The 14,346-nt window shown below is 39.3% G+C and overlaps 1 protein-coding gene across 3 annotated transcripts in view; it reads left to right on the forward strand.

The window, feature by feature from the left end:
* The window catches only part of DOCK4 (dedicator of cytokinesis 4), a 487,078-nt gene that overhangs the window by 392,488 nt on the left and 80,244 nt on the right, over positions 1–14,346 (forward strand). For all 3 annotated transcript variants that reach the window (XM_049893613.1, XM_049893614.1, XM_049893615.1), the window contains exon 27: positions 5,469–5,563. In XM_049893613.1, coding sequence (XP_049749570.1) covers positions 5,469–5,563 — 95 coding nt within the window. The remainder of the gene's footprint in view (positions 1–5,468; positions 5,564–14,346) is intronic.

The raw sequence follows: 14,346 nt of genomic DNA on the forward strand, positions 1-14,346 counted from the left end.
TACTTGAAAAAATGGCATGAGTCACAGTGTCAGAGCACAAAGTGTGTAGGAATGAAGACCTGGGGGCTGGTGCTCTGCATTCTTTGATTTTTTCCTTCTCTAGAACATGGCATTATTTTAAAAATGAACAAAAGCAAAAACTAGGTAGTGATTAGGGTTTTTTCCCTCCTTCTGTAGTCGGTAATGTTTTATTATACACCCACCTCACACTGGCAGTTGAGGTTTTGTCCATCTCCCTAGTATTTCATGCATATGTAATGGTAAGGCTCCTGTTCTTAGTTGATTATGACTTTTCGTATAGAATTGTGGGGGTCTGGATTTAAGCATGAGGTTATACATGTTCTGGAAGCACAGCACTGTTATGACCTCTCATTGTCTCCCATTTACCAGCCCACTAGCTTTCAAAAATCGTGTCTGATCAAGTCTTTATCCCACTTTAAAACCCTGAGTATTCCCTGCTTACTTGCAAAAAAAGGCCTAGTCTCTTTGTCACATCTTCCCTAACCTCAGCTGCTTCCCAACCTTGTCATCTTCCACTGTCTTCTAAATACCTTTCACTGCAGCCACTTAAAATTAACTTGTATTTCCCAAATGAAGCATATGTATAATTTTTAATTCCTTTGAATCTTTTTGTCAACCTGAAATACCTGTCCCTTCACCACCTCACTTCCATTGCCTAATCCCATAAAAAAAAATCCCATACCCCTGTTAATTCTCTTCCCTGATTTCAACTCATGCTACAAAATTTAGCTCAGATTTTGTTTTGTTACCACTTTCTTCATGAAACCTTTAGAGATTCCAGCCTCTATGTCTACCCTCCCTGCCCTGTGGTAACACACAACATTGCACTATAATTATTTGTTGTGGTTCCTTGTATCACTGAAGACTATGGATTCCTTGAGTAGGGATTATGTCTTTGTGTCCTGAGCACAGGTCCCGGAGTATTAAATCCTGATTGAATGAATGAACCTTCTCAATATATTTCTGCCTGCTTCACAAGCTATCTTTTTTTGTGTAGTTATTTTGATTTGCAGTATTTGTTTGAATATATCGATTACAGAAAAATCGTTCTATAGCTCTTGAAGATTGAAGGCCATTTGGGAGTTATTTTTGCATAATGTATGTAAAATTCAATTATGAGGATATAAAATTTAAATGTGATAATGATTATTAACACCCTGTAATTGAATTGAAATCCCACACCAAGGATGTTATACATTTGAAATTTGTGGCAAATTTTTCAAATAACATTTGACTATACAAAAAAAAAAAACCCACTGCCCTGAAGTTGATTCCAACTCATAGCGACCCTATACCAACCAGACCAAACCCAGTGTCGTCGAGTTGATTCCGACTCACAGCGACCCTATAGGACAGAGTAAAACTACCCTATAGGGTTTCCAAGGCTGTAAGTTCTTACGGATGCAGACTGCCCCATCTTTCTCTCACCATTTGACTATGTGTTTGCTAAAACATAAGTTAAGGCTCCCTATCTATCTTTCAGCCACATTTCTTGCCACCACTCCTTGCAATCCTTGTGCTCTCTTGCCTCTGAGGCTTGCAGGTGCTGTTCCCTCTGTCTGGAATGCCTGGCTTTCAGACTTACTCCAGTTGGTAATGCCAGCTTGAATTGTGTGGTTATTGGCTTAATAGTCTCTCCCACCAAGCTGTGAGCTCCATGAAGACAAAGACCATATTCAACATGGTGTGGCATGTTGCAGGCATTCAGTAAATATTCGTTTCATGAATGAATGAAGGAATATATCTTGCTACTAGGTGTCCCCAGCATCTAACACAGTGCCTGGCACATGGTAAGCAGTCGATATTTATGAATGAGTATATGTTAGTGATAATTTCTAAAATCATAATGACTGCTCTTGCTTTCTTTTTTTTATTACTTATGTGTTTGAATATGGGACTTTGTATTGTTTTGGGAGAATTCACAAGAACTTTTCTTCTTTGAGCCTCTTGCACTGGAGAAGAGCTGCTTCTGCAAAGTAATAACCTCCCTGCTTCATTTTTTTTTAACCCTGGTATGAAAAATACCAAGTTAATCATGTTGTACTATTTGAAGTAAACAAATAAGAAAACTGCTCTCCAGCTGCCAGTTTTAAAATAGTGGCATATGAAACACTTATTTCTGTGTGCTATGCAAACGGGAACATGATAGGCAGGGCAATGTTCTTTTTAAATTCCAAAAAGTATCTGTTGCTTAGTAATTGTTGTGTGTGTGAAATAAAAGCTTTTTTTTTTTTTTTTTTTAATTTAAAAGCACATATTTGGTGAAACGACCAGAGCTCAGAAGTACTTAGAGAGGGCAGACAAGGAAATATCACAGTATTTGGGGTTAGGGAGGATAGGGGATGCCCCAGAAATCTAGCATGCATGTTTTACTGCTCTAAAATATTATAACTGTGAGTTTAAAATGTAACCTGTTGCATGGCAGGTGACAATAAATACTTGCTCAGCTAAACATGTAAATACCACAAAGGAAAGGAACCCTGGTAGCACAATGGTTAAGCCCTCAGCTACTAACCAAAAGGTTGATGGTTCAAACCCACCCAGCAGCTCCATGGGAGAAATCCTTGGCAATCTGTTTCCCTAAAGATTAAAGCTGAGAAAACCCCATGAGGCAGCTCTACTTTGTCATGTGGGGTTGCTGTGAGTCAAAATTGACTCGATGGCTACTAGCAACAACAATGACCACAGAGGAAGATGTTCATTTTATCACAGTGTGACCTGATGAAGCATTAGACTACAATTTGGAAATCAGGTTTTTTTTTTTTTTTTTTGCTTTCTTTCTGAATAGGTAGTTAATCATATCAATTTTTTTAATCTCCTCCAACTACAAGGGACATCAAAGCCCCACACATTATTCAGGTATGAGAGCTCAGGTCTAGAGAGGTTAAATAAATCACCAAAGTCATTGAGATAATTACAGAGCCAGGTTTAGAATCTAGATTTTCTGTCTGTGTAATATTCTTTTATCTTTATTATAAGGTTTCTATAAATGAATGGTTCCACAAAGGTAGTTGTAGCTTCAATGAATACCTTAGAAATCTTCTAGGAAACAACTGAGAAGTATTCTTAGGGGAAGTAAAGAGTTACGCCAATACACAGGCATTAGTACAACATCAGAAGCTGCCAGAGCCTTTCATTTTTGTGAACACTGGGAATGGGAAAATGAGATAGCCTAGGAAAGGCTTTGTATCCCCAGCTCCTACACTGGCAATATCTTTTCTTTTGTCCCCAAAAATATAAAACAAGAACAGCCAAAGTTACTAACCTATAAGGTAGATGCTTTGCCTCCTGTGACCAAACTTTTCAGCCAAATTTTTCCCTGTGCAGCTGATATCACAACCACACATGAACACACACACACATCTAGCCACTAAGGTTGGGGCCTCTAATTTTGAATTCTGTTAGACGTTTTAGGAGAGAAGGTGAAACTTCAGTATTTTAGAATTTATTTAAACTGTATCCTATAGGATCGCTATGAGTAGGAATCGGCTTGATGGCAGTGGGTATTCCTAACTAACTCTTGACTAAAAATAATAAACGACCTGAACTTTCATGATATTTCTTTGATAGCTATCATAGCAAATTCAGTAAGATAGGAAATTGAAGTGGGATATAATTTTTTAAGAGGTAAATGCAAAGTTAGCATTTTTTTTTGCAGGGATGTTAAGTATCAGTGTCTGGGAAACCCCAAATAATCAACTGAAAAACATTAAGAAGTTTTGGAAATGCATTAAAAATGACTTCTCACAGTTTTAATATGCTAATACCTACTCTCCCAAGGGAAAACCTAAGTGTGAAATTGCTTGAAATTATCTGACCTGCAGTGGAGTACTTTTTAGGAAACTCTGTGTCTGGTGATTGTGCAGACATGAGCAGGATCAGTCTGGCCATTTAAGACAGATGACCTTGTGGGCAGGTTTGCACATGGTATATAAGGCATACAAAAGTATGTGTGTTGATGCCAAAAAAACTAAAATAAATTCTTGTCAAAATATTTATGGCCTTGGTCAAAGCTGTTAAAGTACATTAAAAAAAAAAAAAAAAAAAAAGAAAGAAAGAAAAGCTACCACATGGTTCTCAGTGTTTAGATTCTTAGATTCTTTCTGTCTTCTGTTGGCATGAGTGACAACCATAATCTTATATTCCGGCAGCTTACATGTTTTACATAATGTGTTGCTGGGCTTGACAAATAAAGCTCTTGTATTTTGGGTTGCTTTTTATTTTTTAAGCAACACCATACTGATGCTTTCAATCAGATTGTTAGAGAAATGGATTTTCCTATCATCGCTTAAGATTATTAAAAAAAAAAAAATCAAGGGGTTCAGGCTGATACTTCTAAATCCAAGCTAGCTTGAGCCAATCCCTTTTTGAGTAGGGACTTTCTATTTCATTCATTAAATGTGGTATATTACCTCCTTGAGTCCCCTGTAAGTATCATGTGCAGCACCACTGTTGGTCCTAGCTCTTGCACTGTATCAGGAAGAGGAATTTTCATGTTTGACAATAGCTTCTTGTCAAGGGGTGTTCAGTTTAAAGATAACGTCTCAGTGAATACTGCTGCGCCATAGCGTGGCCTCTGTGTGAGGAGTACCATGATACTCTCCTAGCTACAAAGTCCTCATTACTGGGTTCAATTTTGCACACATCCTCATTTGAATTTCTCCCACATGGCACTCTGAGAACAATTCACTCAGATTCTATAAGCCTGCCCATATCCTAGTAATTCTGCATTTTTACCCCCTAAGAAATATGAGCTTTTGTTTGTAATACTTTTTTAATGAACATAACTTTCTAAATTTTGATACCTGCTTAAAGGATAGCAGAAGGAGCCCCGGCGGTGCAGTGGTTAAGTGCTCGGCTGCTAACCAGAATGTTGGTGGTTTGAACCTACCAGCCGCTCCGCAGGAGAAAGATGAGGCAGCCTGCTTATGTAAAGATTACAGCCTTGGAAACACTTGGGGGCAGTTCTACTCTGTCCTATAGGGTCTACGTGAGTCAGAATCGACTCACCAATGGATTAAAGGATAGCAGATCTGAACCAGGACTGTTTATAGTTCTCTTGGGTTGAAAAGTCCAGGTGTTTAGGATACTGTAAGAGAAGGAAGGGAGTATATTTGTATGCAAATCTTCTACCACTAGTGTTCCATTTTATTTCCAGAACCTACATTTTTAGAGCTTGTGAAAAAAAATGAAAAGTCATTTCTACTGTGCATGAGCAGGAAAAAGAAAAGGGAGCATTTGGGAAGGGGAGCAAGGCAGGAATGGGCATGGTGACAGTCCCTTCTCCTGGGGAAACAATTAGAGTATGTTTGTAGGCTGCTTTCTTTTCTATAGCTGCTTTGGAAATGGTAGCAGCAGCACTTACCTTATTTCTTGTGTTTGTGTGTGTGTGTGTGTTGACAGTTACAATAAAACCAGTAAAATGGTCTGTTTCCTCCTTATCCAAGGATTTCCTGCTGCAGATATTTACTGTGTTCCGAATATTAATTCGCCCAGAGATGTTTCCAAAGGACTGGACTGTGATGCGCTTGGTCGCTAACAAGTAAGATGTTTAAATTGATAATAATTGTGGCTCAATGTTTAGGGGGAGAGGAGAGTATAAAATGGTCTTTTTAGCTTGATCTTCAAGTTTCTGACCTCCAAGTCCTAGATTTCTTTTTCTTTGCCTCTTAATTAACTTCTCTCGGTCCATTTATTATTATTGTTATTATTAGTTTTGAACATGAACATAGTTTGAAAATCAAAATAATATAACAGTGTATGTACTGAAAAGTCTCACTGTCACTTCTTTCCCTGTCTACCTTCTTCCCCAGCTGATGGTAACCACTTTTATTTCTTCCATATCCTTCCAATGTTCCTCTATCCAGCGCCTAGCAGATAAAAAAAAAAAATTAGCGTAATACAAATACCATTCCACACCTTGCTCTTTTCATTTAAATAACCCTGGTAGCCTTTCCCTATTAATGTGTAGAGAGCTCCTCATTCTTTTTTTTTTTTTTTTTCATTTACAGCTGTATAATAGTCTACTGAATAGATGTACTATGGTTTATTTAACCAGTTCCCTGTTTCTGGACACTTGAGTCACTTCTGATCTTTCTTAATTCATTTTAACTTAACAAAATACATTAAGCATCTACCATGTGCCAAGAAATGGGATAAGACATAGGCCTTCAGTTGGGCACGTGAAGATCGAAGTTCCTATTATACATCCCAAGTAACTTGCCCAAGATTACAAACCAAACTCATTGACATCAAGTCGATTCCGACTCATAGGGACCCTATAGGGCAGAGTAGAACTGCCCAATAGAGTTTCCAAGGAGCACCTGGTGAATGTGAACTGCCGACCCTTTGGTTAGCAGCCATAGCACTTAGCCACTACGCCACCAGGGTTTCCGCCAGGACTGCCCAAGATTAAATAGCTAGTAAGTGGCAAAACTAGAATTCAGGCCCAGTGCTCTGATTCCAGGAGTCCTCGTGGCTCAGGGGTTAAGTGCTTGGCTGCTAACTGGAAGGTCAGCAATTCAAACCCACCAGCCTCTCCATAGGAGAAAGATTTGGCGGTTTTCTTCTGTGAAGATTATAGCCTTGGGAACTCTTATGAGGTAGTTCTAGTCTGTCCTGTAGGGTCGCTGGGAGTCGGGATCGAGTTGATGGCAACAGGTATTTTTATTATACATGCAAGTGGCAGGGCCAACAGAGAGCTGAAAATCGTGCTCTGAGGAAAGGGCAGAACTAGATAGATGTGGGAAATTATTGGCTTTAAGTATATTTGTGAATATCTGGGAGTTGATAAAGTTGGCTTATACTGTGCATATCCACTAAAAATGAAATGATCTGAGGGCAATGCTTGAAGGAAAGGACTTTAAGGGGCAGTCAGAACGGCAGAGGGTGCTCCAGGAGAGTGCCATGTCACGGGTTTACCTTCCCTTTCATCTTCCACTCTCTGTAGCCTCAAGATACAAAATGAAATCCAGTTCTTTAGGAAACCTGCCCAATCATCACTTCCAATCTTTTTATTTACCCTATTTCATAAACATTCTCACTTTCCAAGTCAATGTTTGCTTGCTTCTCCCTTCCTCCCCTTCTCCAACCCCCGACATCATCAGGCACAGGGCGAACCTTGGACTCTCCAGGCGTCTGTCCACAGGCCAAGTCTACCATATGTTTTTTCCAGCTGCCCAGGTATGATGGTGGTGAGAATGCCAGGCATGCAGGATTTGATTTTGATTAGATGTGCCTGATAGCGTTTCCGCTGCAGTATGCATTTATAGACTTGAAGGTGTTCAAATGATGTGTTAAAAACTTTGTGAAGTAACAAATAGTATAATATGCCGTGTTATATTTTACGTAAGTACAGAAGCAGCTTTTCCATTTTGAAGGCTAATTGAGACAACTAAAATAGTTTTCTTTATAATTTAGCATATTTAGTTTTATATCCGTGAGTAGAATCAGATAATCTATTCATCTGGATGTCCAGATGCTACAGTTTCAAGTGGGGGCTTTCGCTCATGTATTGCCTTTATTAGCAAGGATAAAACATTCTGGATACCTGGAGATGGTTATGAAGTCACCCAAGGAGCCTGATGGGAAGGGGTCCAGGCTGCCAACATCATCACCTCGTAGTATCAGCATTTGATCATTCTGCCTGCCCTGTGTGCAGAGGGGTATTTTGACTTGAATTATAATTTTTCAGAGGTAGAAATTCAAACTGAAATTTGGCATTTTCTTCCTTACGTAAACAGGCTCTCTTTGAGCTTGCTGAAACCATGACAACGTTGTTGTTGGTTAGGTGCCGTCAAGTTGATTGCAACTCATACAACCCTATGTACAACAGAAGGAAACGCTGCTCAGTCCTGCACCATCCTCACAATAGTTGTTATGCTTAAGCCCATTGTTTTTATATTAAATGCTGTCTGTCTCTCCACCCCAGCTAAAACTCTACTCCATTTATGAAAACAGCATGGTCACATAAGTGGGGAACGGACTCAGAAGTATAGATTCTGCTTTTGAGTAACCACATAGTGTTCACAATTTTCATCTACAGTGTTAACCAAATAGGAACATGATTTTGTTAGAGATGAGCTCTGTGTGATAGTACGTCTAGACAGAAGATTGCTTCAATAGTAATTGCAAGAAAAGTGCCATTAGCCTTTGCTAAATGCAACAGTATCATTATGTTGCCGCCCAAGTAAGTGCTGATAGGAAACTGGCATTGCTTCTCCACTGGTGATGGCTGGCAGCTACAAGTCCAACCTAATTTATAGATGGGACTCCAGGGCCTGGCGAAACACCCGCCAAGTTGGAACAAAGCACACGCTGTATGCTTTCTGCTTACCTCTCCTCTCCTCAGTTAGCCACCCTAGTCATTTCCCATCCAAATTTTAAAACCTTACGAGATTTTTCTTGCTTTACGTTTCTTGCAATATAGAAAAGAGATTAGTTCTCAGCTATTTGTCCTTTACTTATAGATTATGAATCTGTAATATTGGTGGAGTCCTTGGGTGTTGCAAACAGATAACATGCTCAACTACTAACAGAAGGGTTAAGGTTCGAGTCTACCCAGAGACTCCTTGTAATAAAGGCCAGGCACTTTACTTCTGAAAAATCAACCATTGAAAACCCTGTGGAGCTTAGTTCTACCCAGACATACTTGGTGTCACCATGAGTCAGAATCAACTCAACAACAAATGGGGCAGGGATTATATATCTATATATATATAATGAGAGAGCAAAATAGATTTCTGAAGGATGTGAAGAATATTTTAAACATGCTAAAGAGAGTACAGTGGAAAGAAAGGTTCCTATTTTGCCAAAGAAGTTGGGTAACTGTGTAGAAGCAAGCTCAGGAGCTAGATCTACGTCTCTGAGGTTGACTGCCTTTTCTTTGATGGCACTTTCTTAGACAAACATTTGGCCAGGGCCCCTCAGAGAGGCATTTTAACCCCACTGCCACTTCTGCTAATCCCCTTGTGTACTTAATACATGTCAAATTGATAACAACTAGCTGAGAAGTCACCGTTTTCCTACCCTTGAATTCAGCTGAATTAGTTCATCCTTCAAAGTGAATGTTCTTTTATGTTTTAGTCCTTTCCTCCTGTGTTTCTCAAGTAAGTTAAATGACCTTTAACTTGTTCCATCCTAAGTTGTGTTATCCTATACCCTGTAGCTCCCCTGCTTTATGTGAAGTCCCACCATAAGCTGTGGCCAGAGCGCCTGGATATTTGTATGTTTTTTGTTTATTTCCACCTGAATGTCTAATATTGGGTAACACAGCAAATGTGTCCAATCTAAATTCCACAAAGCCAAGAAACACACCTTTTTCTTTCTTTCTTGCAAAGCTGTATCCTGCCCACTGTAAGTTCTTGAGAGATGTTTCTGATGAGGACAGCTGCTCAATCTGAGAAAGAAGGAACATAAGGGAGAGGAAAATTAAGTACCAAAAATACAGGGCACTTTGAAACAAGCTTCCCTCCACCCCCTTCCCATACACATTGCAAAATAAAGTACAAAAATAAAGTCACATTTTTATACATGTTTTCAAGGAGATAACAAACTTGCTTAACTGAGGAAAGTGAAAATTCCCCGGTCCTTCAGTTGGAATTTCAGGCCTTTATTTTGTTAATCTTGTGTGCGGTGGTGGCCTCTAACATACCATATGTTTGCTCTTCCCACCAAATGCTTGAATTGTTTTAGTTGATGATTATCTTTAGCCAATTTAGGTTCCCAGTGAGATCTATATTGCAAAGAAATGATTTGTGAAGTCAAAGATCCTTAAAGGTGGAGGTCATTCATTCATTTATTCATTCATTCACCAACCCATTAATTCAGCAAATATTTCCTAGTACTTAATATGTAAAATAGAAGCCCTGGTGGTGCAGTGGTTAAGAACTACAGTGGGCTATGGCTGCTAACCAAAAGGTCAGCAGTTCAAGCCCACCAGGTGCTCTTTGGAAACACTATGGGGCAGTTCTAGTTTGTCTTATAGGGTTGCTATGAATCAGAATTGACTCAGTGGAGATGGGTTTTTGGTTTAATGTGTAAAATAAATGCTATAAAGAGCACAGTTCTATTAAGATAATGAGCCTATTTATGAAAGGAACTTAGTTCCAGACTGGACTAGCAAGGGTCTTTTGTGAGAGAATGAAACTTGAGCTGAGAGCTGAAGTATGAGTAAACAGGCAAAGAGCAAGGGAAGAATGTTTCTGCCAGCAGAAATAGCATATGCGATGGCCCTGTGGTCAGAGGGAATATGGCACATTTAAGGAACTGTGGCTAAAGTATGGGGAGGGAAGGAACCAGTAAAGGTGAGGTTGGAAGAGGAAGACAAGGCTCAGATTTTGGGGGTGGGGAAACAAAAGAGAAAGCACGGAGAACCAGTTAGGAGGTTAATGCAGCTTCCAGGTAAGAGAAGATGATAGCTTGGACAGGTGGATAGTAATAAAGGTAGCAAATCATGGTTAAATTTGAGATTAGTTTTGGAGATAGAGATGATAGGACTCGCAGATAGACTGGATGTGGGTGAGAAAGAAAAAGTAATTAAAGATGATTTTTGGTCTGAGCAAAAGGACGAATGATGGTGCCCTTCACTTACATGGGAAATACTGAGATAGAAGCAAATTTGGGGGTGGAAGAAGTGGAGAAACCTGTGTTGAACATACGTTTGAGATGCTGCTAGATATCTAAGAGGAGACGTAGTAGAGGAAGCAAGACATGCTTGTATGGAGCTCAGGAAAGAGGTTATTGCTGGAATTCTAAGATTAGAATAGTATTTGAAGTATGTATGGATAAGTACAGGCAGCATTTGAAACCATGGAACTAAATGAGATCTTCCAGAAAGAAGGTGTAGGTTGAAATAGAAAAGTCCTGAGGACTGAGCCTGGGACACACCAATGTTTAGAGGTCAGGAATGGAGAAGCATTCAGCAGAGGGGACTGAAAAGGAGCAGACAGTAATGTAAGAAGAAAACCATCAGAGTGTAAAATCCTCTGAGGAAAGTAGGAAGAAAGGAATAGCAAGAGCTGTGGGGAGGTTGAGGATAATGTGGATGGACAGTTGACCCTTGGATTTGGCAGTGTGGTTGATATTGGTGACCTTGACAAGTGCCATTTCAGTGGAGTGGTGGAGATGAATCCTTGATTAGAGGGAACTCAAGAATGAATAGGAACTGAAAACAACAGTAATAGGCAGCTTTTTAGAAGGCTTTGCTATATAAAAAAGACCAGAGAAACAGGGCTATACCTGGAAGAGGATATGAAGACTAAAACCCTTTTTAAAATATAGGATATTATAGCATATTGATTTACTAATAAGAATGGCACAGTAAAGACAGAAAAAATTATGGTGCTAAAGAAAACAGGGGCAATTGAAGGAACAGTGCCCTTGGGTAGGCAAGTGGGAATGGAATTTTGCGCTGTATTTGCTCAGCGTGTCAGTCCGAGAACTGCCTGTTACTTGTCCATGATGAAATGAGCTTGTACTGCAAAATAAATCAGCTGTGTCTCTACGCACCAAGTTAGCCCAGCTGACATTGTGTTTTGTGGTAGATTTTCTCAATGAAGGAAGCTTACCACACTTCGAGTAGCGCTAATCTAGTACACATAAAGAGAACTTGGCTTTAGCTAGGAGCATTAATCATTTATCCGTAATAACAGGAAAGAAGACAGTATGTAAATATGTAATACCCTGAAAAGTTGAAAGATTGAGTGATGGAATAGCGTGTCTATTGAGCATCCATTGACACAGTTGCTATTGTTTTTTTTTTTTTTTTTAATTGAGGGTAACCATCCTTAAAGGATTTTATAATCCAGAGAAAGGTAAGATATTTATTTTTATCAAAACTACATATTACTAAGATAAGTGTGCTAAACTTAAATAAAAAAATAGTTACAGCAAATATTTACACAAGATTTTGCAAATATATATACATTACATCTCCTGGTGAACTGTAAAGAGTTGGTAGTGAGAACAGACACATGAAGGAAAGGACTCTGTAGGGTTTGGGTTTAATATCTCAAAACTGAGACGCTTGCCACATGAGTGAATTACTGCCCAGTGGAGTAGGTCAATGGAGTTTTAAAAATCACTCCACTTCAATTATTTTTCATTCTGTTTACCTTGCCCACACTATGTAATTACCTGAAAGCAAAATCACTCCTCTTCCTGTTGCCCTATTTTAGCTGATGCTGTGCCCTCCACCTGGAGTGCCGTTTTCCATCAGATTTGACTACTGATATCAGTCAGTTCTTTACAACATCTAACAAAGTGTAAAAAGTTTTACAAATTTAACATTTTAGAATTATCTAATATAGCAAAAAATACAACAAAGCATAGATTTAAATATAGTCATGAGGCTCCAGTCATTGAACATTTATTGGACTAGGCATTTAGTGATACAGTGGTATGAAAGGCCAAATTCCCCAAGTGATGTTCCCCAAGTTTTGACCTAGCTGGAACCCCCATTGCAAACCCACTATGCTGTAGTGGTGATGAAGCCCTGAAGACTTATACATCCCTCAGGTGATTGTTATGCACCCTGAAGTTTGAAAACCACTAGCTTAGATAAATTCCGTTGATAGGTTGTCCAGTTGACTTCTTCTACCCCCATCCAGCCCACCCAGGTTATAGGGAAGTCACTGTATTCCAGGTTAGATTTCCTTAGTTTTTCAATGTTTATGGCCCAGTTTATCCACAATAATGTTTTTCTCAGTCCATGTATAACTTTTGGAGATGGGCTTTTTGCTTGAGCAGATTATCAGGTTGGAGTCGTTTTCAAATGGATAAATTATGGGAGATGAGATGGCAACTGAAAAACCACGAAGCACTTAACTGTGACTTCCTGTACACTGGTTTCTCCTTTGTGTATAAATTATGTCATGCTGTGTCCATGAGATAAACCACAGATTATGATTCTCAAGAGTGAACCTTGTGCCTGCATATCTAGGGCAGAAATCAGCATTTTGACATTTGTGGTAGCAAATTGTAAACGTTTCTTGGCTGTTGAGCTGGAGCACTGTGATTTGAAATGTCCCCATATTCAGAAACTGAGTCATAAGTAAAAGTATAAAACCAGAAGAGCCACATGGTGGATAAATTGGAACAAGTAAAGAAAGGTCCCCAAACTCCACAGGCATCTACTACACCGAAGGCACAATCATGTATAAAATGCCTTTGTTTGGCTTGGGAACTTATGTGCTACAGAACTGTGTCTTGGTCCTCAGTTTCCAGAAAAAGCTCTGGGAGCTGCCTCTGTAACGGGGGCTGACTGTTAGAAACACACAAAATGTATTTGAAGTAAAGTCATTGAAAGATGTTTCCAGCCCCACGCACTCTTATTTTTGGAGGCCGCATCCCCTCATTATATCAAGCATATTTAGTAGATCGTAGAGGGTGGTTTCTCTTGTTTCAGTACAGTATGCTGTCAAACATTGAGTGGCGGACAGTGGTGGTTCAGTGGTAGAGTTCCTGTCTTCCACGGGGGAGACCCAAGTTAGATTCTTGGCCAAAGCACCTCAGGCACAGCCACCACCCATCTGTCAGTGGAGGCTTGCATTACTCTGATGCTCAACAGGTTTCAGTGGAGCTTTCAGACTAAGACAGACTTGGAAGAAAAGCCTGGCAATCTGCCTTTGAAAAATCAGCCAGTGAAAACCTTATGGATCACAATGATCCAGTCCTGTTGTGCATGGGGTCTCCATGAGTCAGTGGCAGACTTGAAGGCAGCTAACAACAACATTCAAGGAATCAGTTGGAAATATATTCAATTTTTAATATACCCCCTTATAGCTGTTAAAATGAGAACTCTAGAATAAAGAGGAATGTTAGCCAAATCCTTATTTTTCTCAGCTAACTGAGCCATGTTCCCTAGATGCTTATCTATACACATTTTTTAAAAATCTTCCCAGCAAGATATATATGGTTCTACATGTTCCCTCTCTAAAGTTTTTCCTAATTTCTCTACCCTGGAAATGTTCTATTCTCTAAATTACTCTAACATTCACTGTGAATTTCACACAGATTAGTACTGAATTATAGATGAGTTCACAATAATTCTATAATTCTTTTATGGCAGTCTTGTTTCTCTGAGGAAATCTGCGATCCGTGGTATTTCCATGCCCTCTACCACCTTATTTTTACCACCTTACACAGGATAGTGCAGAGAGGGAGCATTTAATAAGTATTCAGTAAAGTCTCTCATTTTATCCTGTCTGTTTCCATCTTTGAGCTCCATTTTTTTTTTTGTCTTTTTTTAAAAAGTGTCTTTCTTCTTGTTAATCAAATATGGGGTATTATGTTTGTATTATGTCACTTTGCCTTTTTCAGAAATTA

The sequence above is a fragment of the Elephas maximus genome, chromosome 8 (assembly GCF_024166365.1).
Source record: "Elephas maximus indicus isolate mEleMax1 chromosome 8, mEleMax1 primary haplotype, whole genome shotgun sequence".
In the NCBI taxonomy this organism is placed as follows: Eukaryota; Metazoa; Chordata; class Mammalia; order Proboscidea; family Elephantidae; genus Elephas; species Elephas maximus.